Source organism: Anomalospiza imberbis, chromosome 6, assembly GCF_031753505.1.
Source record: "Anomalospiza imberbis isolate Cuckoo-Finch-1a 21T00152 chromosome 6, ASM3175350v1, whole genome shotgun sequence".
Classification (NCBI taxonomy): domain Eukaryota; kingdom Metazoa; phylum Chordata; class Aves; order Passeriformes; family Viduidae; genus Anomalospiza; species Anomalospiza imberbis.
The window spans coordinates 54097454-54122013 of record NC_089686.1 but is presented as its reverse complement, the minus strand read 5'-3'; the positions used below and the strand labels follow the sequence as shown (position 1 = coordinate 54122013).

The 24560-nt window shown below is 38.9% G+C and overlaps 1 protein-coding gene across 16 annotated transcripts in view; it reads right to left on the bottom strand.

Annotated features, from left to right (window-relative positions):
• Window positions 1-233: 233 nt before the first annotated feature.
• The window catches only part of PPFIA1 (PTPRF interacting protein alpha 1), a 53061-nt gene continuing 28734 nt past the window's right edge, over window positions 234-24560 (bottom strand). For 2 of the 16 annotated variants that reach the window (XM_068194227.1, XM_068194235.1), the window contains 19 exons: window positions 23921-24000; window positions 23546-23678; window positions 22667-22890; window positions 22310-22541; window positions 19818-19847; window positions 18943-19094; window positions 18183-18355; window positions 17966-18059; window positions 11971-12052; window positions 11650-11850; window positions 10812-10874; window positions 10242-10268; window positions 8700-8875; window positions 8509-8606; window positions 7411-7586; window positions 6850-6918; window positions 5234-5399; window positions 3921-3991; window positions 234-2652 (listed from right to left, as the gene is read on the bottom strand). In XM_068194227.1, the coding sequence (XP_068050328.1) occupies window positions 3933-3991; window positions 5234-5399; window positions 6850-6918; window positions 7411-7586; window positions 8509-8606; window positions 8700-8875; window positions 10242-10268; window positions 10812-10874; window positions 11650-11850; window positions 11971-12052; window positions 17966-18059; window positions 18183-18355; window positions 18943-19094; window positions 19818-19847; window positions 22310-22541; window positions 22667-22890; window positions 23546-23678; window positions 23921-24000 (2235 nt within the window). In that variant the 3' untranslated portion in view covers window positions 234-2652; window positions 3921-3932. Of the gene's footprint in view, window positions 2836-3920; window positions 3992-5233; window positions 5400-6849; window positions 6919-7410; window positions 7587-8508; window positions 8607-8699; window positions 8876-10241; window positions 10269-10811; window positions 10875-11649; window positions 11851-11970; window positions 12053-17965; window positions 18060-18182; window positions 18356-18942; window positions 19095-19817; window positions 19848-22309; window positions 22542-22666; window positions 22891-23545; window positions 23679-23920; window positions 24001-24560 lie in introns of all 16 variants that reach the window. The other 14 variants (XM_068194230.1, XM_068194242.1, XM_068194234.1 and 11 more) reach the window with 10 other exon arrangements.

Below are 24560 nucleotides of genomic sequence, written 5' to 3'. Positions count from 1 at the left end.
TTACAGCCCTCTTTCCAAATGAAGCCTTTAAAGACATTTTACAATTTACAAAGTGTTGTATTTAATCAAGCATTATCTAAAGATCACTGTAAGAGACCCAGGTGCCTTTTCCACGTGCACAGTTTTCTTTCAGCAGGGTGTGTGGGAGTTATTACAATTGAGCAAGACACGTTTTTCTGGATCTCTCTGGCACAGCTCTGCTGTGTAACTCAGAAGGAAGTCAGTACACACAGTTTTGCCAGTTTGTGAAAGCTTTCGCCATTTCACTCATTTATTCTACCTCTCATGTCAGTTCCATTGTTCCATAACAGTTAAGGGTTTACAGCCTCAAAATAATAAACGCATTTTCTGTTCACATTTTACAAGTCTATCCCGCATTGGTTTCACTTTTGAGAAGCAACAATACATGACTTTGAACATCTACTATCACTCACATCAGTGACCAGCAACGCCTAGGCAAGGTTTCTCTAAACAGCAAAGTTTAGCTGAGCAGTGAGTCAGGATTTCCTTCTGCAGTTCCATTTTAGGGTTTTTTTTCTAGAAAGATAGATTCTTTAAGAATATAAAAGAGACTGCAAATGAACAGACAGCAACGCGTACAGACAAGCCAGACAAACAGAGATGCATCACTGGACAAGGTTTAGAGCATCCATGGCAGTGTTTCTCCAGGCGTTCCAGATCCTGCTGTTGATCTGGAGGACATGATGAAATATGCTTCACTACTCCTTTCATTAATCTGCAACTTTATCCCTCTGCCTTCTACTCAATGAAATGGTTGACAAATATATTAAAATTGACATGAACAGCCCTATGTGACCCCATTTTGCACTGGTTCCCTCAACTCCTATGTTTCTCCCCAAATATCACTATGGCCATGATTTCATTTTATTACCAAAGCAACTGTTGCTGCTGTCTAGGACAGCATTTCCATCTTCACCATGTGGACCAGAATACACTGAAGCTGTGTGTCAGGTCTGGTTTATTATTTTAAAAAGCAAATCATAGCTTTAACGATAAGTAGAAGTAGGCAATAAAGCAATTTTTTTCCAGAAAACTGATATTAATGCATGTGAACTTGAACAATTCCAAAGAAAATGTCACATCTAATGGAATATTTTTGCTACTGGAGAAAGGTCATCATTTGAAACCAGATCTACAGGGCAGCAAACAATGATTAAGATGCTTTATTGACAATATCCACTCACTGCAAAAGTGTCTGCCTGCATACAATTAGATCTTAGCTTTTCCATAGTGTTTTACTGGCAGTGGAAAATGCATCAGTACTTTATTGAAAGCAATAAATAATACTGTGATAAAAACAGTTCAAAAGTAGACTGTACATATTGTTACATAATCTGAAAATACACAAAAGATTAATAGAAAAACAGAACAGTAACAATGAATTTCAGTTTTACAAGCAAGTTAAATGTGGAAAACAAAAGAAAAAAGACATGCTATATATATTGTTGCATAATAAATAATGCACCATCTGAACAGATTCTTGCTGGCTTTTTAATATGCCATTTACAAGTGTCAGATACATTTTCTACTCATACAGTCCAAAATGGCTACAACCATCCAAATTAAAGTCCAGACAAGTCTTTAGAACAAGTTTACAAAACACATAGGATGACTTACATAAGAAAAGTAAGGCCTTTATTAGAAGATGCACTGCTTTAGTTTTCAGCCCATTGTACCTTCATCTTTCAGTAATCATTTGACAGGAGGCTGCAGTGCTTTAGGATTGGTCCATTAAAACTGGTTCCACCAGCATCTTTCCACCAAGTGTTTTCAAGCAAAAAGGTCTAGGACAAAAAAAACCTCTCTGTGGCCTGTGGCTCACGACCAGGAATCATTACGAAGTCTATCTTCCTCAGGGAAGGAAAAGCAAAAATAAAAACAGTCCTCGGTTTATGGCTTGTTTTCAGTCACTGCGAAGAGTCGCTACACAAACACAGCAGAAGGGTGTTAGGACTGAGGCAATCGCTCCTACAACGCGTCCCACAGGGTTAGGAGTTCCTCCCAGCTTTTCAAACCAGTTCTAATTTAAATAAAGACAAATTGCCACTACTTGACACATCCTCTGTGTGGAAAGGTACAGCTCTGAGAACAACAACACTCGTGTACCGTCCGTCCTACGTCAACAAAGGCTCACCTGAAAAAAAGCTGGACTTGTTTTCAGATCTAAGCTAAGAGCTCCAAAAGACAAAATATATACTGCTTGGTGTCATGATACTTTTACAAAGGTATTAAAATCCTTTTCACCTTCAGTTTCATTATTAAAAAACAATGATAATTACAATTACTGCATAATTTACAAAAACCCTATATTGCTCATAGGGACATATACATACAAGCATTACAGTACATTCAGTTGGAAAGACTAAAATTAGAATGAAAAAATCAGCAATGATTTGATTTGTAGACTGAATAGAAATGGAAAAAGTAAGTAACTATATAAATGACAAGTCACATAAATATAAGAAACATTTAGATTCTAAAATATTTTCTCTATAGTACTCATGAATTTATTTGCTAATTAAAAACTCTGTAATAAAATATCTCAAAGTGTCCATTTAACAAGTATTAACAGGTTAAGGGTTCCAAATGTTCAAAATGCTGCATATCACCGGTAGAAATAGTGTGGGTAAACTGCAAAAACAACAAACAAAAACAACACACAAAAAGAAAAAAAACACAGAAGATTCCATTAGCAGGTTTTAACCACCACTGCATTCCAAGATTGTCACAAACAGCTCAGCAGTGCAGCAGTGATGCACTGAATTACTGCCATGCCATGCTGGATATCATTTTATTGCTTCCTGCAATCTCCAGCTGCAATGCAAATAAAGCAATGAGGGCAAATGTTTCTGCCCTGAGGATTTCCATCCCATGTCATCTGACTACAGAAAATCCTGAACTAGGGAGGAGAATCTGGGGGAGACACTTAAAATTTCAGTTTCTTGCAACTAAAAATATTTTAAAGAGAGCCCCTGAGATTATGAACTGACATGCTCATGTGGTCTGAGCTGCTACGTGCAGGAGCTTCCTCACTCAGCATTCCACATGTAAGAACTCAACTCATACATGCAAAAAGGTTCTGAATTTGAGGAAGCAAATACATGAGTTGGAAGGGATGCTACCAGTAAGAAGAAAGAAGCTGCAAGCAAAGAAGACAGGCAATTTACAGTCCATCAAAGATATCAGTGAGGGGGAAAGATCCACCGAGTTGATTTTTTTAAATCATGAGAAAATACAGCAGAGGCTGCTGCAGAAACATTCCAGATCCTGGAGGATCACAGGACTACAGCTCTTTCACAAGCCAGAATACATGGATTTTGTGTTACAACACATCAAGCTGTTCTTTATCAGCAGCACTGCTCCCCAAATTGAGGCTGCAGGTAGCTAAATCCAAGCAGCCAGACCAAGCAATCACAGTGGCATGCAGTGTCCAGGAACTGGGAAATTGCAATTATCCCTGTAACAATTCAGTACTGAAGCATGCTTTAGTGGGACAACTCTGACCAAGAAAAGACTTATGGAGATCAACAATCTGAGCTGCAGTGTCACACACTGGATTATTTTCTTCTCACCCCTAATTTATTCTCTTCCCCCCACCCCGCCCCACTTCCACTAGCTGTGCTTCATCCAGCCTTTGATTGCAACACTTTCTACAGTGCTGTTCAGCACAGGTCCTTTTTTGAAGCTGTTTTAAAAACCTCACAGGAACACAGTGCTAACAAAACCCAGTATTTCAACACTCAGTCTTATTGCAGGAAATAAACTCAGGATTTCCAATATAATGACCTACCCTGAAAACCTGGACTATTTTCTAAGTGTGTAAAACCACTGTAAGAAAATCCCTGCTGTTTTATTTCATAAATAGCTGCTTCAGTGTTATTCCTATCCGCTTTACTCACCAGGAGAAGGCTTTAACAGGAGTAGGTCCTTACTGTAGCAGAATCCAATCTTTGTGTTCCTGATACACTGCCTATTCCAAGAAGCATGGGAAGACATGCAGAACACAGCATGCATGTTAGTTTTCAAAACAAACAAACAAAAAAAAAACCCCTCCACAGCAATGGTGATTACAGCTTTGGTACTCACCCAACTCTAAGGTTACAAGTTAGAAAAACAGAATTTATTTTACAGTTTGTATATTAACCACTTGTTCCAGGAGCTAACAAAAATAATTCTAAAAAAAGATCTGCATGTCAACTAGCACAGAGAAACGGCAAAGGTGATTTTCTAAGTTATTTACTACTTTATGTAGTTTGTAAATATTTCAAAAAGAAAAGTGATTTTACATGGTAAAGACTTAACTTACTTTCATTTACAGAATTTTCCATATGAATTGTGGTAAACATTTTGTGCTAGTGACAGTATCTAAAATTTAGAAGAGCTTACTGAGAGTAGAATCAGATGCAAAAATTGTTTTTTTGAGCTTTATGAATAAATAAGAGTTTTCAGAACCTGAAGCAACTCCAACAGATTGTATTCTCAAGCTGTCTGTTCCAATAAAAAACATTTCATATTTGTTTCTATATGTTTTTTGTAAACTAAATTCAAGTCAAAGTTTATTCTTATGTTACTACAGATGCGGTTTTTAAACAGTCAAGATCCCTCATGTGACAGGTGATCAACCTCCACTTCCAGGTGGGATTTCTGGGGTCTGCTTTTGTTGGTTTGGTGTTTTTAAACTCATATCTGTGTGTGCACACATACACCCAAAGATCATTAAGTACAAAGCAATGAATAAAACGGTGATTTCAAGTATGGTCAAAAGTGAAGTGACCACTGCAGGGAGCGTAATGCACCTGTTACTGAAATTTTACTCATCTCAAAATTATCTGAGGGGGTTTACTCACATAATTTTTGAACGCATTTTATTGCATTTCAAAAGTGGGGTTCATATTGGTCTAATTGCTGCTAATCAGAAATTATGCATCATGTGATTAAAAGACTCCTACTAAGCTGTCATTTTACTTTCCCACATTACATTTATTTCTAGCTTTGATTCTCATTTAGTTACTCCAGTGATGTAAAAAAGAAACTCCACGTCTAGTACAGCTTCCTGAAATGACAAAGCACCCTATGGTTAAACACAGTGTTATAAATACAACCATGCACAAGGCAGAGGCTTTTATGCAGCAAAAAGGTCATTTGGACTTAATTCCCCTGGAATCTCGGGCAAAAAAAGCACATCATGCTTAAAATTATACAAAATCAATACCATCAATCTGCATCTTCTTTGGCTGCATAGAGGGTGAAGACATTGAGGCTGTAACTCTGAAATTTGCAGGAAGAGTCTCTGCTGATCCAGCAGCTAAACCTCTTATGTCCTTTGGTCTGAACTTCTTTCTCCACGAAGGTGCTCTCCTAAAGCTCTTATCATCATCCTGTCATATTGACAAACAACATTAGCAGTGCAAAAAGTATGGGATTGTTACTGACATTAAAAGGATTACTGACAAACTTAAGTAAATGTATTACCACTGAAGAAGGTAATTGTGAAGAAATAAAAAGTAAGTGTATTAAATACTGCATTGCCAAGCAGGGTTTTCCTTAAGCACTTGGGTAAATGTAATTTAATTACCCATGTGCATTTTGCTTCCCCCATTAATATACCTGCATCTTTCAAGCAATATTCCCACCTCAGAAATATAATGCTACACTTACTAAATACAGTTTAAGTTCCACTTCCAAAAACATCTTTGGTAGAGAAAGTATTCTGTCAATGCAAATATACCCACTGGGCAGCTCCACTTGTCAGCTTCCCATTTAGAACCAGTTCAATCCTTTGAATGCTGTTTTACCTCCGATTTATTCCCTTGTACAATTAGAAGATAAGCGTCTACATTATTTGAAGAGATCTTCATGATCAAACTGCCCTGTGCCACTAGAACAGAGCAAACATCTGTTCCCTTAAAGCTCCTTGTGCAGTTTGAAATCTCCAAGGAAAATACTTCAGAAAACCATCAATGCTTTCTGATGGGTTGTTAAAACCTTGGTAGAGATGCACATGGGAACAGAGCTGTCAGGAGCTTCCCCTTCCCGTCCTCTTCCTCATCCCAGCACCAATGTTTTTGAGACTGGTTTCCTGAGCTGGTTAACCACAGAAGGATTTTGTCACTTCAGCCTCAATCTGGAACACTTTTGCCTACATGTGCTACCACATCAAATCCCACCAGCACCAAAGATGAGGCAGCATGGAGTTAATTAAGGCTCTCCTGGGGAAGTAACACCAGCTTGAATCTATCCACTGAGCAAACTACAAGATTAAAGATGGAACACTCTCCTCTGTGCTGTGGGTGCACAGAACAGCCTCACACTTAGAGAGTTTTACACTCATTTCGATGTAGTTTGTACAATAATATCACAGGCTGCCCAACAGAAATTACTTTCATCTGTAAACACCTCTGGTTGGTCTTCTGCACCAGTATGAATCAAAATTAACATGAGATTTCTTAAAAAACACTAAAAGCTCTTTGAAATACTGGTCTTTATCCTAAAGTGCCTTTCTCTATCACAGCTTGTTCATTGCAATGCTGGTCACTAATTTTCCCGTATTTTAGGTAAAGAGGATTCAGCCCAAAGTACTGCTATTAGACATTAACCACATGAACTAGAAAACCAAACTGGCAAATCTTCCCAACACTTTCATATTCAAAGTCATCTTACCAAAATACCCTGCTGTATTTAGAAACCCTCAGAGACAAGGAGTTCAAGTTAAAGTTTCTGTCACTATTCTGTCAAAAGCTTGAAGAGGTTCAGGCTAAATTCTTTCACTGAGGAGTTCTGATAAAGTTTCAAGGACCATAAAATGGGTTAACAACTCAAGTAACTTACTTCATCAAGTCTTCTGTCAGTGCCCATAGCAAGGAGGTTATTGAATTCCCTCTCCAGAACAGCACGAGCCTGAAGTTTGTGGTACGAAAGAAATGGAAGTTAATTCCAAAAGATTAGTAATTAGTAACCCATAATGATTTAAAAAACTTAATAGGACCCAACCTGCTTAGTGCTTTCTTATCAGATTAATAAACATACTTCATACTTGAAAGGTCAGTACTTGAAAAGTTAAAATTTAATTTGTAACTTATTAAAAATTTAAGGAAAACTTTACAGCTCTCCTCTAGTTGTGATATGAAAGTTCATGACTCTGCCACAAACCTAATTATTTCAGAGTAAAAACTAGCAAACAACAAAAATTAGGAGTACTGTTGTGAAGATGGACTGTGAGGAAAATACTCAATTTTTTTCTCAAGCAAATTTACCAATGAGAATTGTTATTAACAACTAGAAAACCATTAGAAAAGCATGATTTTAAGTTTTTGTCTTGTGTGACAATGGACAACTTTGCATCCATTTATAACCTTCCTAGGAGGCCTAAAGTGCCTCGTCCTTGGTTACCTGTGTGTTTTGAGTGGGGATTTGCAGCAGGAGAGCTAATGCATTGTAATCAAAGGATTCATCTAAGGCCACAAGTGCGCCGTGAACGCCACTCTCGAGCAGGTTATTCGCATATTCCTTAAGGCCGATGGACACCACCCAGCGGATCATCCTCTCGTTGCTCCACACCAGGACATCTAGGGAGGCAAAAACACAGTGCCAGACTCATTACAACACCACTTCTCTGAACCAAATCATCCACAGTCATGTACTGGATGATTGGAGTGAAGTGGAAAGTAACATATTAGAAGTCTGCTGGAAGACATTTCACACCATAACTTAAATATTCCAAGGAGAAATTCCCTAGATGCAAGAGATGCACCCATTCCATTTGGGAGGTGAAAAACAACCCACCAGCCACAACCCTGGCTTGGTTTCTGCCAGTTAGTTGTGACTCCTGGGAATGATCTCAGGCACAATTAGCAAGTTAACCACCAAAAGGTATCAATGCTTTAAAAGGAAAGGGAAAGCAGGCACAGAACCTTCTAAGCAAGTTTTTAGACTCAGATATCAGATAATACTTCTGATATTAGGCACGGAACAAAATTACTATGGGAAATCTTGGAAAACTATGAATTCCCACCCTACTTTCTCTTACTCCTGGTCTCTTGTACAAGAATCATCATGAATCTGGGAAATATAAACACCTAAGTCACGTGGATATATTTTCATCAACTGCTGGGCAATAAAAGTTACCAGCCACAAGCGACAATAAAATTATGTAGATGTAAAGTTATGTCAGAACAGAGGGAAAAAAAGAAAATAAGGACACCCCTCCCCCAACATGTTCTTAACTCTCATTCTCCTAAAACATTTAGATTCAAATTACAGAGCAGTACGAGTTTCAAAAATGTTTACATTTGTAGCATAAGTGAATGATTTCATGATGTGTTTTATCATTCAGTGTTCAGGGCTACATCCAGACACGCCTTGTCCATTTAACACTTGATATTTTATAAATAGTTTCATCCTCTAAAGCCTTTTCTTTGTTAATGAATCTTTGAGGCTGATCAGTGAAAACATGGCAAAATCAGACTGAGGTGAAGACAAAGCACTAACCCTTAATTTCATCCTGGCTTTCTTCTCTTTTTCTTTCCAGTTCTTTTCGATCGTAATTCAGTCTTCGGAGGCACATAATTCCACACTGAAAACTGTTCCTGTTTGGACCAGAGGAAAAGAATCAGAAAAAATATTTAGAGATAATGGAAACACTTAACTGTGGGTGAGGTCTCCAGCTTCAGCCTCCTTACCTGTGAAAGCTGTCCACCATTTTCAGCTGCCCACGCAGGTCTTTTTTAGTTAAGTGATCCAGCATCCGAGCATCCACCAGACATTCCATGAAGTAGCTGCGGTACTGAGGGAGCCCCAGGCTCGGCAGCCACTCATTGCCAATCCACTCGTGGTTCATGTCACCATAGGCTAATGTCTGATTTGAGAAAAAATTAAGGGACAAGCTTATTGAAATGAGAAAAGAAAAGCTGTTTTAGACAGCATAGTTTAAAGAAATTGCTTATTTGATTCTTAATGTGTCAAAATAAGCACATCAGAATACTACGTGTGTGTTTTCCAAAGAAGTCACCCTCATGGAGAAAAGCAAGTTCAGATATTCACATCATCAAGTAAAACTGCCTCTATTTATATCAAGAAATAGCATGACAAAATATTCAAGAGCTAATAAAATTTTACAGAAAGACTAATCTACATGGTTGGATAGCAAAAGCCATAGAATTTCATTGTGTTGAGATGTTGTAAATACTCTGTCTTGAAAACTGGGGGGCATCTTATTTTTCATGTGACTTTATAAAGAAAAGATACCAGAAAAATAACTGCAGGTCTTTTTATATACAGTTAGATGTTTTCAGAAACTGATAAAACCCTGCTACTGAAGAACAAGCCATTCTAAATGCTAGTCCTTATCCCTAAAGAGACTTTTCTCATTTACAGTTTTGATCTACAAATTGCCAGGCATTTTTTTAGAGAAAACATCTATAAAGAGTTTGTCATCATACATCTAATCACTCCTTGGGCAAGAAAACCCAGAAGTTCCTTTTTTCAAAAGCATAATTCATATTTTTCTGTTAAAATGCAAAAGCTTTTTTTCTCCTCTAAAGGAAGCACCTTCCAGAAAGGAGCAAGGCCACAAGGAAATGCACCTCTCTAAACCATCAGAAGGTGGAAGAGTGAAAGAGCTCCTTACTCTGGACTTGTTATCACTGACAATCAACAAATGAGTAGCTGAGATGTAGTTAATGGGACTTAAACAAGCTTTAAGCTGGAGGGCAGCCAAGAAAGAAGAGCCCACACTGTCCAAAGATATGGATCATGGGTAAATCCCAAGTTTTGTTTCTATCCCTGTATAAATACTCAGCTACATCAATGCCTGAGAATACAATTAGGATTGGCCACCACTTTAAGGCAAAACAATTAATCAAGGGGGATTACAGGATTAGTGCATAGAAATCTACTTAACCATCCAGGCCCAGGGTATCTTGTGGCACACCTGGGATGGTGGCTGGGTTGGACAGGGACTTTCTACACAGAGACATACTCCTCTTGGAATTCTGGCTTCCTCAGAGAGCCATCCCCCACCAAAACATTAAAATATTTAAATCACATGTATTTCCCAAGTGTGCATTGTAGAGCGATATGGCTGCAGTTTCCCCCTCTCCCAGTCCCCAGGTCACACCCAGAATCATTAAAAGATGCTGGCCTAAAGGAAAAACAGATTCTTTCATGCTCTAATGATTGTGACAGTTTACATACAGTCTGTAATATGAGATAAAGTTTCCAACCTGAGCCCAGCTTCCCTCCTCATCTTCCTGTTAGGTGGTTAGGAAAGCAAAAGAACACACACATATTAGTGGTTAAGTTTAGTAAGGAGGTCAAAGTTAATGGTGCACTGCAAGACTCTAAATCTACTGCATACCAAAAAAATCTAGATAAACCAAGCATCATGCAATGTAAAAAATTATACACAAGGCACTTATTTTTGTATGAGAAGTTGCAAACCCCATCTATTGATTAAGTTTTCTGGAGAGAAGAAATTTCTGCACCAATAATTCAATTTGTCTATTTGTCAATCAAGTCAGAGCTCCATTTTACAGATTAGAGTTTTGTTTACAATCTTATTAACATTGATTTTTTTCTTCCTCCCTTCTGGGAAAAAAAGCTATCAAGATGCAGATTGCAAGGTGAATAGTTAGAAGAAACAATGATCCAGAATTTTAGTGCATTAATTTGAAGAAAACAAAAAACACCAGGAAAAAAAAAGGAAAAAAAAAGACCAAAAGATACTTGATTCAAATGTTCAAGAAGTGGGAAAAGCACTCTAAGGAAGAGAAGTGGCAACACTGTAAACTAACCGTTTGTTGTGTGGCTGTAAGATTTTCCATCTCTTCATGTGTTACCCAGACATTTCCCGTGGTCTAACATGAGCCCACAGGGAATCAATCCCATCCAGTGAAAGGAAAGCAGTAACAAAGAGGAGAGGTTGCAGAACAGATAAGCAATCGGTACATGTAAGGAGCAGGCATGGGCAAAGCAATGGTCTCTAAGTCAGGTACAGCTACTGACAGTCATGGCATGCAATAAAAGCCTACTCACAGGGATCAACTGCCTTCACAGATATTAACAAAACTGAGCAGCAGAAACAGCTGACAGGATTTAATTAACAGGTAAACACTCAGTCTGCTCTAATCCGAAAAATACATTTGTAGTCTAGCACATAACCCCAGGAATAACTTTAGACTGCAGGGCAGAGAGACTCGTAAGAGAAAATTCTTGCTAAGTGCCTAAATTTACTGGAGAGAGACAGGTGCTGCCTAGATCATGAGTTCTGAATTATTTGGAGAAAACGGCTTTACAGCTGCATTAAAAGAGCCTCCAACTATCCTACAAATTTCCATACATACTTGTAGATTTCATCTGTATCTTAAACTCTCTGGAGGCCAAAAGATGAGACTAATAACACATACTTTAAATACTTTGGATTACATACTTAAGACTGAAATAAACTTCTCTATTCCTTGAGAAAAAAAAATGCAGTTATTCCTTTAGTCAATTTCCATGAAAGAAAGGAACAGCCTGTATTTAAATAATGTGTTCCTTTCCAGAAATTCTTAATAGAAGTTCAGCTCTAAGTTTACAGTCAAATGTGGGGAAATTCTAGGTGTTTATTGCTGCACAAGTAAGTTTCCTTACCGTCCTTGAGGTGGGAGGGGCAGAGGGGCTGGTCAGGGACATGATTTCCTGGATGGCCAGGCGGAGCTTGAGCCTGTGCAGGGGATTGCTGATGCCGATTTCCCGCTGGATTTCCGTGTCAGACAGGGCTGACATGATAGCACCGCTTTTCACATTGGCTCGGCAGGCAGCCACGTACCAGGCTGGCATCCCCACCCACAGCTGGAACACAGAGAAGGAAGTCAACAGGATATGGAAAACATTCCTGCCTCCAAACGCACAGAGTCTTTACAAGTCTGTTCTTTTAGGGGGCTTTTCATTCATTTTGGGACGACCACTCACCTCCAGCCACACCACCACAGTGGGCCCATCCCACTGTGCAAAAGGCAAACCTTGTCTTCTAGCTTCCTCCAGCAACTCGTGCCTACAATTACAGAAACAGTCACTAGTCATAATGGATATTACAATTCCAGCACTGCACTCACTTCACTATCTTCTTTCCAATAATTAACTTATTCCTTTCTCAGCCAGCCTAATATGACACACCTCTTCAGGCAGGTACAGCACATGTACAGGGACTATGTAGGGATGAAAGCTGAGCTGGGCAGGAAATCTGAGAGCAGCAGAGATGTGGATCTTGCCTTTCAGAACCCAGTTTCTGAAGCCACGACTGACACTCCCAGCCCAAAGTGAAGATGTCAGGCTTATTTGGCAATCAGATTCTCAGCTGCTCAGTTTTCTGCCCAGCAAAGCTGAACCAAAGCAGTCATTTCTCTTCAGCGTGTGCAGATTTGAAACCTGTGGCCACACATGAGCACATCAGACACGCCTGTCCATCATGCTGTCAGGGCTGGACACTGGGACAGTGACCATTTCACTGGTGAACATCAACCTGTCAGAACGTCTGGCACAGCTTCACACAACCAGAGCTGTGTTTGGCAATTCTATCCTGACAGTCTGTGTACTGAAACTCAGCTTTCATCTCCCCTGATGACACCATTTCCTTTGCTGTGCTGAAACAGAAGTGCCTGAAGTTTCATACTGACAATTCAGCTCCCAGAGACAATGGAAGCTCACAAGGTCCCTATAAATAGCTGCCAAAAAATGTTTAATAAACCAAAGGACAAAAACTAGCACTGTGGGTATAAGCATGCGATGCTACTTGGATATGCCTGGCTGAAAACATGGAGAAAGCCTAAAAAAAGCATTTCTACACTGCCTTTGAAAGCCAGTTCTATATGGTTAAATCTCAACTCATTCTCCTTTGAAAATCTGAAAAAACAACTGCACCTAATTAGACTGATTTTACGGTTCTTCATTTATGCCTGCAAGTGTAGAATTAAGATATGCAGCAATACTACAGAGTCAAGACCCTACATTATGTATTTACCATTTTCTCACTATTTCAATCAAATAAATTCTCCTTCCCTTTTGAACTGTCTCACTGGATAGATGTAAGATGGTAACAGTTTTAGAAGTTATAGGTATTAAAATACACAAGGCACCTTGAAAAGTGATTACTGACAGACAAGGAGCTGTTTTGCTACTCCTACAAAATGGAAATGCAGCATTCAGCTCTTTTAGACATATCTGGGACCCTCATGTTATATTGGTAGGTAACTAAATATTAAAAAGCAATAATGAAGCAATAATATACTCGCAACGGCTTTATCAATAGATAGCACTTCTCCATCTGCACACCAATGAATTCCTATTGCTCTGGAAGAACCTCCCAGTAATTTGTGCTAATTAAATGTGCTTCCCAGGAATGGGAAAGGGGGAGGAAGGAAAGCACTGCCAGACAACTGGTTACAAATAATCATTCTAGGTACCATTTTGGGTTCCATCCATTAAGGTGGAACAGTGTTCAGCAGTCAGCAGCTGAATTCACTACCAAAACAGACTGTAGAAGCTTAGACATATTTGTACATTTCAAAAAGACACATATATTTTTGAATTTGGAATAAAGGATCAGCTATTTCCCTGCTACTGTGGAACACATTACATTCATTCCACAATTAATTAGCCCTGAACACACTTAGTTCTGCTTCTCTTTGTTGTTTAAAGATTTAAAAATTAGAAAAATAAATTAATAAGATCATATGAAACACTGTTTGGTAAGAACACAATAAAGTGCTTAATACTGTATTTGCCAGAAAGGAACACAAAGTTTTTTCCAAGTACTTCAGCTTCCAAATTGGTGTCTATGCCTCCCTTTTTGGTGGTTGTATTGTGTGGAATTCAGAGGATATCTGTAATTTCTGCTTATTCTCTAAGTCTCATTGTATACTTCATGGTAACTGTGAAACAGTGAATCCTTTGAGTAGAATACAAGGAATACATCAAAAATGTAAGGAGAGGTTATGATGCCAACTTGAAACTCATAGCGGTAATGTAGGAAGAAAATAATTGTGTGATGGAGGAAAACACATAAAAATAGACACAAACAAAGAAAAAATGTTTATGAGATGACTTTATGCAGAAATTATTGAATGGATCAAAAGAGGAAAGCAACCATGAAGCGGAAAATTAATTGCAGAATTTGTTCATGTGCAGTAAGAGATAAAAAACTTGCTTGCAAAGGAAATCCTTAACCCCAAAGCTCAAGATGTAGCCCAGGCACAAAACAGCTCATAGGAAGAATTCAGAAGCAGCTGCTGTTTCATCTGCAAATGATGTATTGATGGTCTTTTCCTATAGCAGAGAACTTCTCTTTTCCCACTATTCCCTTCAAACTCCACCAAGACACTCATTGCATTCCAGTAAAATGTGATCAGATCCCTGAGAGATCACAACTGCCAGGCCAACCGAGTCTCAAAGCCCAACCATTATAGCAGTTCGGAAATAGGTGCAAAATCCAGAATCTTTGTGAGGAAAAAAATATTGCAGTGGTGTCTGCAGTGTTAACAGCTGGTACAAACCTGGCCCTGTGAAGGATGAAAGAGTGCCAATAGAGTAGCTGGCTACTGGAATAACTCCTAGGTGACGAAACCAAGGGAGAGACGTCTGGAGACTTAATAAAAAACCTGGCTGAGCTTCCCTTGGAACAGGAGCCCAAACATGCTGCTGCAAGAGGGGAAGGCTTGTTGTTAGACACATTCCAGAGGCATCTCACAGCAGCTGGGGAGGACAAAAGCTGTGGTCACAGGGATTGAGAAATGATGTCAAAGCTGCAGGTGGTGCCTGATGCAGCAGAGAGTGCACAGGACCCTCCGGAGACCGTGTGAAGTATCTGTGCTCAGAAGGGCTCTTGGCAGGAGAGCACATGCTCACCCCACAAGGAAAATAAAGCAGCCTGGATCACTTGGTCACTGGATTAGGGAATGGATACATGCAGAGCTCGTAGCCAGAGGGGAATGCTGTATCCCAGACTTCTTGGATGGAACTGAAGAGGATTGATTTGGAAGAAGTTCAGAAAACAGTAAACACTGCAGTGTGGGGAAGAGAGTGATACTGATGGAAGTGACAGAGCTTCAGGGTGTAAAAACTGAGAAGCAACAGTTGTAAAACATGAGATGGAAATAGGCAGAGCATCAGAGGAAAGTTAATATCCTTACTCTAGACTGAGTTCAGGGATGCAGTAAGTGTTTTGTGTGTGAGAGTTATCTTAAATTTAGGGTTGCCTTCCTTTTTGATGAATACAGTACTAAGTTGGTGGTGCCACAGCCAGAAAAGCACAACCACAGTTGTGGCAAACACTGTCACGACCACAGCTCACACAGGAGATGAACACAGCACTATAAACCACTTAGGTTTAGTAAACAGCAAACAACACTTACAGAAATACATCTACCTTGGAAACACAAATACCTACTATTGCTAAACAACTTTCAAATCCGAGATTACAAAACTAATCTAAGAGGGTTTAATATTCCCACTATAAAAGCTCACACCATGCAAATTAAGACAAGACACCAAACTAGCTTTCACACTGAACTAGGTGACACTGGATTTATTTCAGCAACACATTTTCATAATATATTCTTTTGAATCTAGTATTTCCTCTCATGATCAGACTTTTTCGAAGAAAGGATAGAGGCTTTAATATATTGCTAAAAAATCCAAATGAGTTTTATCATACTTACACAACAATCCTAATAAAAATAAATACAAACTTACCCTGATTTTGCACTACCACATCAAATGGTAAACAAAAGGAAAATAAAATTATGAAAGACAGGTATAAAACTAGGATTAAACTGAACTCAAAGGTATACAATACCAGACAAATAATGTGTACTGTAATATAATTCTGTAACTATAAATAGGTTTTTGTTAGCAGACACTGAACGCTGCCCTCAGCCTGTTTGTGCATATGCAAGCAGAAATCAGAAAGATAAATGAACAAATAGGGATTAGAGACAGCTATAAATAGAATGAGCTGTTGTTGTTCCAAGCATTCAGGTAGCTGGAATTCTTTTTGCTGAATACAAGGTTTTGTAAGCAAACAGTCAGAATTTGTTTTAACCCACCCTCCTCCAATATCAGAGTGAAAAGCAATTCAGAGCAGCTCTACCACTTTTTCTTCTTGATGAGGAGCATCTCATCAAGGCAGCAAGGGATCTTTGACCCCTTGTGATAATATTGCTTCCCATGTTCAGAACACCCCTCAGATTCTGAACAATAGCATGACAGCATCTTACTTGGGATTTTTCAAATGATAGATCCAGATTGTTTTTATTTCATTGAGTGGTAGAGAACAGAAGGTTCCAGGGAGACCTTAAAGCCCCCTCCAGTACCTAAATGGGCTGTGGAAGAGCTAGGGAAGGCAATTCCAAATGGAAAGTTTTCATTTGTTTAATAGAGACAGCTGCCTTTTAAGCAAGCTGCAACATGCAGCCATAAATTATACTTTAAGTAATACCAGCACATTTTTGAAAAGCAGAATGTTTACAAGAAAAGCCATGACTTATCTGCAACTGCACTTCTTGCATTTCTTAAAGCAAGACAGTATGGATTGTTTCACTTAAGAATGAAACTTGTGGCTGGTATTGAGAAATACCTATATTGCTCAAAGAACAGCCCTTACCACTCCTTAGATATGAGCAGACTAAAAGAATTTTATTCAACCAAGATGTGGTATGATTTAAAGCACTGTAGAAAAGGGAAAATACCAGATCATAATAATATATGATTGCCTTCAGAGCAGCAGTCTGAAGAAAAACAGCTGAGCTTTCTGTTATCCAAACAAACCCACATTCCATTCTGACTTTTCAAACCAACACGCTGCTGGTTTTTATTAGCAGCCACCAGGCATTATTCTTATTAGTTAAAAGAACTTAGGTACTGCAGGAAATCCCTCTCAAAGGGAAAATTAGCACCCTTTATTTTCAACATTTACTGTCTGTCTTCAGAAGGCAAGGGAAGTCTGATCTTCATCAGTTTTTTGACAGCTGAACAGAACAGAAGCAGCAGAAGTTTAAGGTATATGGCTCAGCACTGGGGGAAAAAATGCAAGGAATGCCTGATCCTACTGATATAAATATGAGCGTTTCCTGTATTCTCATATAAGCATCAAGTCAGGATTTCTACTAGTAGCAATATCTCTTTTTCACCTATGATTAGTCTTTGTTTCATCTGTTCCAAGACTGGAAACAACAAAGCATGAAAACAGACACTCCAAAGGTGAGCAGTAAACTAAAGATTTTCTGGGACAGAGTGAAAAAATTCTCATGACTAGGAAACGGTAACTGCATACAAGGTGCCATAAAAAAAGGAATAGTCACAAATGATTAAAAAAAAATTTGAACAAACCAGGGCAATATGGTGTGCAAAGAAAAAGCTTTCAGCAGACAATCTTAAACAGAAGTGAAAAAATTTGTGAAGAGAAAAGCTGCCAGCAGCTGCAACTCAAAGGGACAGAGAAAGGAGCCAGCAGATTCATACACAGGGAGGGATGTCTGTACACAGCATCTCGTGCTTCCCTTCTGTCAATTCCTCCACACTCTGGAGCAAAGAACGCCCAAGGACAACTTTGGGAAATCTCCCATTAGAATTAAAGGTATTTATAATTTATTACATTTAATACCTCCCAAAGTAGGTATGAAATATAATAAATTTAGGGGGAATTTGATAAGAGTCCACTTCTATCTCCCAATTTCTTTATTACAGCAGTCCAATTTTAAGTTTTCAGCTTAAATTCCTTTCAAATTTACCATGACCTATGCTGCTATTAATGTTCTGGAAAAATAGTAAAAAAAAAATCTACAGAGGCTTATTAGCTATAGCACCATATTAGGCAAAAATATCCCAAAACCAAACTAAAAAATAAAACCACAGCATTTTTAAACAAAACAACACATGAATAACACAAGATTAAAAGTATTTGATAACTTACTTTTTCTGCATTTTCCTGTTTTTCTCTGCCTGACCTCCAAGTTTGCTGAGGCCTAATGCATCCTGAGAGGAACCATCTGCTTCTCCCAGGCCACCTACAAAAAACCCCAAACTTAAGTCACTCTCAAATTAATCCTTTGTAATATTACTGATCAGGAATGTGTAAAACCAAAGCCCCAAGGCCATCTCTCTCACTGTGTAAGAAAAAGCAAACCAACCTTGTCCTAGAGCTTCCTTGCTTCCTTGCCCAGGTCGTCCCTTTTCCTTCTTGCCAAACAGGCGGCCAATGGAGGATTTGATCCCCTTCTTTTTGGGGGCTTTGTGAAGGGAATCTTGGCTGCTGTTACTGCTACTAGGATTACTTGTTTGGCCGTCTTGTGATCCTGTTGAACTGTACCAAAAAAAAGTCATCAAGGAGCCCATGTACAACAAATTCAACAGAGATAAGTTCAGGGTTCTGAGCAAGTTAATTGAAGTTCAGTAACTTACTAATGACACTTAATTTCATTTAATTTTATGAATTATAAAAAGAAATGTTGATGGCACAAGTTCCTGGCTGAAAGGGGCAGACAAAGTTCAAAATACTTGAGTGGAATCCATCTCAGATACTTAGGTACTTTGAAAAGAGTAGCTGTCAAAGTGATGGCAATTTTGCAAGGTATTTCTCAATTTATAGCTAAATAACAACTTAAAGAGTTAAGAGTTACATTTTTCATATCCCAACCATGAAGAAAACTTAATGCAGACTTTGAGTAGCAAAAGCATTCCCATGAAGCCATTTCTAAGCATTAGCAATTACATTCCTAATGTTTATTGTAACAGTCACCCATTTATGTGTTCACACTCCTGACTTTTGAGAAACACTTTAACACTCAGACTAAAATCCTACAGGCTGAACAGCTCTGCAGTTTGGGGTTTTACTCTGATGCCGTGGAACACTGAATTCCTGGTAGGTCTGAGTGATTCCCAGCTACTTACTTCCTAATGTCCCTGATATCTTCGTGGCTCACTGTGTGCAGAGCTCCTTTCTGGACTCTGTCCAGACGCAAGGACCGAGGTGAAGAAGGTGGTGATGTCTCACATTTTATGGTGGTTTTGTCATCTCGTACCTCTTCTCTGGAAGCTGGAGACTGATGGAAAATGAAGGAAAACTTCAGGGGCAATGCCAAAACATGAAGGCAATACCAACACTACACAAAATAGCGAAAGGAAGAATCTTATTTTAGTGTTAAAAGACCACTCTTGCCCTTGCCATCCTGCAGTTGCCTATTTTTTGCTTGATTTCTTTCTGGATTTCTTGTTACCTTCAGTGACAAACTATTAAAATCAGTCTTAGCTACTAAAATGAGAAAGTAGCACTTATCTTTTATTCATTAATAGGGCTAAGAACTAAAGTAATGCCTTCAGCACCATAAAATGAATATACCTGTCCCCAGTTCAAGCAAGTGCAAAGACAGAAAAACTAGAGACCTGTGGAAAGAATTATTAGCAAGATAATTGACTCTGCAAAGTCAGTTTCTACACACCTGTGGCTACAAAAGTTTGAGTAACAGAAAGAATAACTTATTTGTGTGTACACTGACAGCTTTTAAAATTCAGCACTGATGCATGAAGACTGCATAGCAGTGGTTGCAAACAGAAAGCAGCACAACAGTCCTCCACACCAGCAAAAACAGGCAAACAAACAAAAACCCTCAAAACAAACCCACACTTAGGCTAAAATGATAAACCATAATCTTGTTTTGCTACAGAGCTACCCTGCAAATGCTTCTTGTTCCTGTTATCCAGTAATGAGTTTGGGGACAGGGAAGGAGATGAAGGGACACACCATGAAATAAACTAAAGATTTTTACCTTTCTACGGTGTTTCCTTAAATCACTAGGCTGACAGATGCATGCAAAGAAAAGAAATTTGGAAAAGCTGTATTTATTGTAAACTGTAGCACAGACTAAGACAACTACTACAGACAAAAAAACTTAGGGAGAATATAAACAACAATTACAACAATGGCACAGAGAGATACTGGGTATGAAGTACTCCTTAAATCACAGATTACTTAAATGTTTCCCTGAAGTGAGGAAAAGGAAGCAAAAAATAAACACTTAGAGTTGGTTATCTACCAAAGTACCAGAGATGTTTGAGTGTGTTGGGACCATCAGCAAATTAGCACAAAATATGTGCAGCAAAAAACCCCAATAAAGTGTATGGGGGTGCAAGGTGTTGCTTTGAAAAGGCGAGACCTGCTTTGAACCTCCAGGTCAGCCAGGGGAGCCTTAATAAATCATCTGCACTCATCCCTCCTCACAACCCAGGGATTCCTGCAGCGGTTTCCTACGCTGCACAAAAGCAGGCAAGACTTCAAAAGTGTCAAAGAGTGCCAACAATAGCCCATTTCTATACAGTAACAGGATTCTGTTCTTCTGACAGCTTTCCAGTGCTGCAATGTTTGAGCAGGAATTCACCACCACTTTTATTTTATCCTCCAACCACTGTACCTCACTCCCCAGGGAGTGCTCACCTCTGCCAGCGCACAGAGCAAGAGTTACACAAACAGCTTATTCAGACCGATGCTGACAAAAGTTAAATTTAGATGATTTGTTTAATAGCTCTCATTATTTAAAAAGCCTGCAACCAAAAATAAAGTTGGTCCCCTTTGAAGTGGGACAGGGGGGAGGGATGTTTTTTCCCTCCCACAAAGGACAACTTTTAATTGTTTTTTACTTAGAATACATGTAAATTTTGCAGCATTAATATGGAAAGTTTTGTTCAATCTGACTGTAGAGTACTACATTAATAAATCATAAGTTCACTGAACCATAGAAGGGACCTTTAAAGATGATCTAGTTCCTCCTCAAGTTCTTGACAAAGCACTGCAGACACATTTTACCATTATTGGATCTTTCATCCATTAAATCTGATGAGCATAAAAATGAACATGTTCACCACATGGAATGAACTGCCCACAAGGACTGCTCAAGAGAGCTGTAAGCTTCACCAGTTATCATGCTGATGCTTTTTAATCATGAGGGGCTTTCAACTGACTGAGCTGCATAACCACTGGCTTTAAGCTAATTTGCCTATATAATCAAAACCTAATGCAACTCTCTATTAAAATGCTGGAAGTCACAGCAGAACTCATGATAGCTCTTCCTAAAGTTTCTAGAAATCTCTTGTTCTCTAATTCTCGATTTCAAGCTTTCACAGATCAGTTGCCGGGTACAAAACCCATCAAATACAGCTACAAACACCAGATCAAGCTACTTCAATGCACAATTAGGATCTAAAGTGAACTTAATTATACTTCATTTTTCTTCAATTGCACTGGATTTCAGACAAGACACGTTCTCCTGAGCTAGTTTTGGGGAAAAGAGCTACTTAAATTTGTATATGGTTTTCTGCATGAGAAGTATTTAGCTTAACTAATTATTGTGAAATGCTAGAAGATAGGGCACTCCACAATCTGAATTTTGACAGCTTTTTGTCAGAAGACTGCTTGCCCCTGGATATATGGCTAGAGCTAGTACAATGATTTTTATTTTAATGTAAAGAAGGCAAAATTATTCTCTTTTATGAAAAAATACTTTTTGGTGTATGTGCATATTAATTTTTAAAAGCCAGCAAAACTACTTAGCTGAAATACTTTGTTCTAACTGTCCATTTTATTTAAAATGTAAAAATGTTTATTTTATGTAAAAACAAGAAAGGGGGAAATTTGTATCTTAATTTTACAGATGTGTTTACATGCATAAAGCAGCTCCTAGAAGGATTAATTTTCTTCAGCAGTCATAGGAATGTCAAAAGAAGGAAAACATCTTTCTCTACTCTCTGAACTCTTAAGACTATACTACTTTATCACATACAAGGTCTAACAGATATTTATTTTAACTATTAGTCTTTAATGGCCTAAAACAAGACACTAGCACTCATTAATATTCAAACAGCAGTGATACCACCCCAATCTTCAAGATTAATACGCAAATCACTTTTTAGCTGAGTGTTTACAGGAATAGTGGACTGCTAAAAGTAAGGTTTAAAGCAGATGGAGAAAGTTGTTGAAAAGAAAACATTATTTCTTCTAGAAAGAGGAGTCTGAAGAAAGACCGTAACAACAGAAGGAATAAATACTTAGGCATGAGATGTTGACCAAATAATAGACTTGAGCTCTGAACGTTTTTCCTAATCATTATGTATCTTACACTTTTTATAGAAGTTGAAAGGAAGCAGTAGAAAAACCTAGAGAAAGGAAAAATACAGCTGAGTAAGCAGGAGAGGAAGGGGCAACCGCACAACCCGTTTCCTAGAGAACAGGAACGCTCTTCCGAGAGCGTGGGCCGTGGGTACCCACCAGGGTCATGATGCCCAGCCTGTCCACCTCCCTGGCGGGGCTGTGCGGGATGCGCCGGGGCGTGGAGCGGCCGCTGCCGGGCGGGGAGGAGCCGGCCAGGGCCCCGCCGAGCGCGGGGGCGATGGAGCCCAGCGAGCGGAACCGGCCGTGCGCCTCCAGGCTGCCGCTGCCCACGCGGCTCTCGATCTCCTCTGCGCGCTGCTCCGTGTTCTCCTTCTCCTCCTGGATCAGTCTGAGGGAAAAAGAGCCTCACAGGAACGTGGCATTCCAACAAAGTGGCACTTAGCAGAAAAACGTGGGAAAATTACCATTTTCTAGCATGTTTTTATCAAAAACTCCACAGCAGACAGGCCATACCTGATCTCTTTGTTGATTGCATCCAACTGTTCCTGCAGCATGATGGCCAATGTCTGAGCATCAGCCTGACCACTTGGTGACAGCAGATCAACTGAGCTGAAAATGGTCTCCCTGTCATCCTCCACGTCAGACACGTCCACATCACTCTCAAATGCTTGTGCCACGTTCGCCAACACACTGGCTTGCTGGGCCCGCTCCCAATCCTGCTCATTGAGGGTCTGAACCTACAAGAATCCATTAAGAAATAAATCCAAGCTCAAATGGGGAAAAATATGACCTCTCTACTGCTTATCAAGATGTTTAAAATAATTTATGTAAGTCCACTTACATGCTGAACACATCCACCAAGACAGCAATGTTTAGAGAAATTAAAAAAAAAAAAGGCTATAATGTAGGAAGCTTTAAATTTCGTTTAACTGCAAGATGCAGAACAGGCTCATTGAGTAAATTATACCACCACGTATTTTGACAATACATGCTTTTAATTACAGTAGAATTTTGCTATCAGTTCCATGGGAACTATGGAGTCAGTTTTATGTAATGAGTGCTCATGTGTCCTGAAAGGAAATGGAAATTGCTTACAGAACAGTAATGTGTTAGAGTATATAGACACAAAAGTAGGACTGCTTCAAATTGCACTTTACAGGCTTATCAAAATTTAAAAAAACCCAGAAAAACAAAATAGGAGCTCCAAACCATAACCTTGCAACTATTTGCTAACAATTAAAAGGACCAGCAGCTGTTCATGAGTTGGTAACACAGGATCTATAAAACCCAGGAGCTTATTGATAGGTCCTCCCAGTTCTAAAACCTCCTTGGACCTGATTAGCCTCATGCACTGAACAAATCTGTTTTGTTATTTGTATTTTCCCTCCTCACCTTTGAAGGCTCGTCCCTGAGAGCAGCCAGACGCCCCTTCTGGGGCCGCCTCAGCACGGAGGAGGTGCTATAGGAGTCTGTGTGACTGTCCCCCACAGAGGAGGATGGCACAGGGAATCTGAAATCTGCTCTGCTGCAACACAAAACAAACATTTCATCTTTTCAAAGGGAGAAAGAAACAAAAAAAAGTCACCCAAAGGATTTCTCTTGTCCTACCACTGCCAGTTGTTTTTAAGCAGTATAAAAATTATTTTATATGCTCTGTAAAAATGAATTTATAGCTATGACTGAAATATTTTCATTCATAATATACAAGATTGTATTTAGCATAGTAACCTTAACGAAAATAGGAAAAAACCAAACTACTGCTGGTACCTGTGATGAAGTGATGTGGCTCTGAGCCTCACTTGGTCGTTTTCAGCCCTTAATGCATCAACATTTAATACCAGCTGATCCTGGAAAAATAAATAGAAAAAAAAATATCATATGCTTTTTAAAAAAATTAGTGTCAAATACAAATTTATAAACTCAGATTTCGGTTTTTTATCTCATTTCTCTGAAAGTTGGAAATCATAGATTTTAAGATATAGCCTTCATCTATTTAAACATTGTTTTTGCTACACACAATACAGCACTGTCACAAAAGGGCATCCCAGAATAATTCTGCTGCCTCTCTACCCTGACTCTAGTAATGACAATATGTATTTTAAAAACAGCTGTGAGTTCACATGCTACTAAGTTTATTTATAATAAAGTGATATAAGAAACAAGAAGATTTGTTCAAGCACTCTGCACAAAAGGATCTAAAAGCATTCACTTTTAACTTGGACATTTTTACATGCTCTAGAAACTCAGAATTTAACAGCAGAGACACACAATGAATGAGAAAACAACGTAAACCTAAATAAAACAAAAGGTGGTTGATAATGAACATCTGTAAGGAGGGACCTTGTCATTTCCACGACAAGCAGAACACCTTAGCTATTGCTAAGGAGCAGCCAAGTCCAATAAATAT